We start from the raw sequence: 2,673 nt of genomic DNA, 5'->3' as shown, positions 1-2,673 counted from the left end.
TAGTATATATATATACTATATATACTAATATATATAGTATATACTACTACTAATATATACTAATATACTACTACTAATATATACTATATATTATATACTATATATACTATATATAGTATATAATATAAATATAATACTATATAATATATATAATATATAATACTAATATATATTTCAATGAAATTAGATGGTGGTTCGGTCCATGGCAAATGTGTCCAGTGACCTGCGGAGAAGGTGCCCTTCGAAAACGGTCGGTAATGTGCGTCTCTTCGGGAGTGGGCCCTGACAGATCTGATCTAGCTCTGCCCGATCGGGACTGTAATCGTGACGTGAGACCCGAAGAAGTCAGCCCGTGCCCCAATTTGCCTCCTTGCAGCTCGACCGAACCCCCCTTGATCGTTTACGCGGACAACAAGGACGCCTCTTTCTACAACGTGAGCTCGAATGATCAGAACGGTATCACGATTGTCGATGGTCTTACCACCGAGGAGCCGGAGATCCTTGAATTCGACAATGTAGTCGACGAAAATCCAGGTAATTCCATGTACGATACCAAGTCGAAGTGGATCTCCTCGAAATGGAGTCACTGTACGAATGGAAAAAGAACCAGAAAGGTAACCTGTTCGGAGCAAGGAGAGTGCAATCCAGAAAATAAACCAATCGCGGTTGAAATTTGTCAAGGTGCACGGTGGATCACCGGTGAGTTTATTATATCCCTATATATTTTGCAATAAATTATTTCCCCTCTTTTGCGATACATTTCTGAAAAAATTAATTTATAACCTCAATTATTCGTGCATTTTCTCATCGATATTATTATGATAATAGCTCGAGCTTATCTCTAATAATATCCTTTTGAAGTCTGACTCGTTCCCAAAGATGCCTATGACCGATGATTAAGCGCATAAAATCTTGATCTTTATGAGCATGCTTACAGGAAGATGGGGATCCTGCAATGCGAGCTGCCTGCTGAGAGTCGGCGTTAAACGCAGAGATGTGGAGTGTCGTGATCGTATAACGGAGTTACTGTCCGACGATTGCAATCCTGAGAGAAGACCAATCGATACGAGACGTTGTTATCACAGGCGGCAGTGTGCGAACGATAAATCCGGTAATTGCATATGCCAGAAGAAATCAGTTATTAAAAGAAATTCATGATCACATGAACTTATATGTGAAAACTTTTGTTATTCCTTTTTACTTTTTTCCTTTTTTAATGAATATCTAAAAAGTTTTCATGGATCATTAACCATGTTGCATGCACACGGTGAATTAATGTCTTTTCAATGTTTTACGATATACTTCTTTAGAAATATATAAATATATATTTTCTTTTTTTTTTTTCTATGATATTATTATTACCACATAATTATATTTATCTATGAACGTGCTTATATTTTTATGATTTGCATTAATAGAAGCAGAATATTGCATAAAAATATACGTTAACTTTAATTAAATATATGAAAACTTTTTATGTTATTTAACGTTAATACTATCGATAATTCTAGATCATATTTTTTTCTTAGAAATATGAAATGATCAAAAGAAGGAAAATTTCCAGTTTTTTTTTTTTTAATTTTTAAATAAATATCTTTGGATGAATTCATTTTTACAATACTTACATACATAATTACATACTTTACATAATTAGTCTTAAAATTTTAATATTCAAATTTTTATTTTTTTTTTTTTTCTATAATATTTGCGAATACCAGAAAAATTAATAAAGAAATTTGATTATTTAATATCAATCGATTAATTAAAATAATTTAATCATCTAGTGTTGAATATATAGATATATTTTAGATATATTTTTGTTTCAGAGTGCAAGGATACTATAGTGCCAATCTCAATGTGTACGTCATATAAACGCATGTGCGATGTGTCATTGATCGTACAGGATAAATGTTGCGCTACGTGTTTTAAGAAACGAAGACACGGTCGTCATAACAAACGACACATCTTTGATGATTGAATAATCAAAAACGTAATCTTACGATTTTTAAATTCTGCATTTTTTATCCACTAAAACAGGATCCGTCCTAAGTCTGCTTTAAGACTAAGCTTATTGAGAAATTATGCAAATATATGTCTAATATAGTTGATTTAAACAAAAAGATTCAATATATTATAAATTTAAATAGCTGAATTTTATACGTGACTTAAATAACAATGAAAAAAAAATGTATAATGAGAATTAAAAGTGCACTTAATATTTTAATATATGTAAATGATATTGTGATTTTATTGGAAATTGAATATTTTATAAATTTTACTCATTTTCATCAAATTTCCAAATAAAATAAATAAGTTAATTATATTACATTATTGTAGATAAATTTAATTTGTAGTATTTGCAATTTAACTATCAAATATAAAAGTTAAAAAAATTCGCAAAATGTACAAATACATCTGTATAGAAATTCGATATCTTTCAATTACATATAGATAAAAATATAAATTTTTATTTAATTTATATTTTATTTCTTTGCTGATAATATAATATTATATTTGATAGTATAATTTATAAAAATAAAAAAACTTATATTTGTACATTATAATATCATTACATTAAAATCGTTCTTCAAATAGAATAAAAAGATGATCAAATTTTCTTCATTAAAATGTAAATTTTCATATTTTGTTATATTCGTTTTAGTAATATATCTA

General features: G+C 28.7%; 1 protein-coding gene across 2 annotated transcripts in view; it reads left to right on the top strand.

Annotated features, from left to right (window-relative positions):
- The window catches only part of LOC102678967 (A disintegrin and metalloproteinase with thrombospondin motifs 7-like), a 72,508-nt gene extending 70,031 nt beyond the window's left edge, over positions 1 to 2,477 (top strand). For both annotated transcript variants that reach the window (XM_031509380.1, XM_006613370.2), the window contains 3 exons: positions 188 to 699; positions 938 to 1,111; positions 1,827 to 2,477. In XM_031509380.1, the coding sequence (XP_031365240.1) occupies positions 188 to 699; positions 938 to 1,111; positions 1,827 to 1,978 (838 nt within the window). In that variant the 3' untranslated portion in view covers positions 1,979 to 2,477. The remainder of the gene's footprint in view (positions 1 to 187; positions 700 to 937; positions 1,112 to 1,826) is intronic.
- The last annotated feature ends 196 nt before the right edge of the window (positions 2,478 to 2,673 follow it).

Source organism: Apis dorsata, unplaced genomic scaffold, assembly GCF_000469605.1.
Source record: "Apis dorsata unplaced genomic scaffold, Apis dorsata 1.3 scaffold_147, whole genome shotgun sequence".
Taxonomy (NCBI): domain Eukaryota; kingdom Metazoa; phylum Arthropoda; class Insecta; order Hymenoptera; family Apidae; genus Apis; species Apis dorsata.
This window is presented reverse-complemented; position numbering and strand designations above follow the sequence as displayed.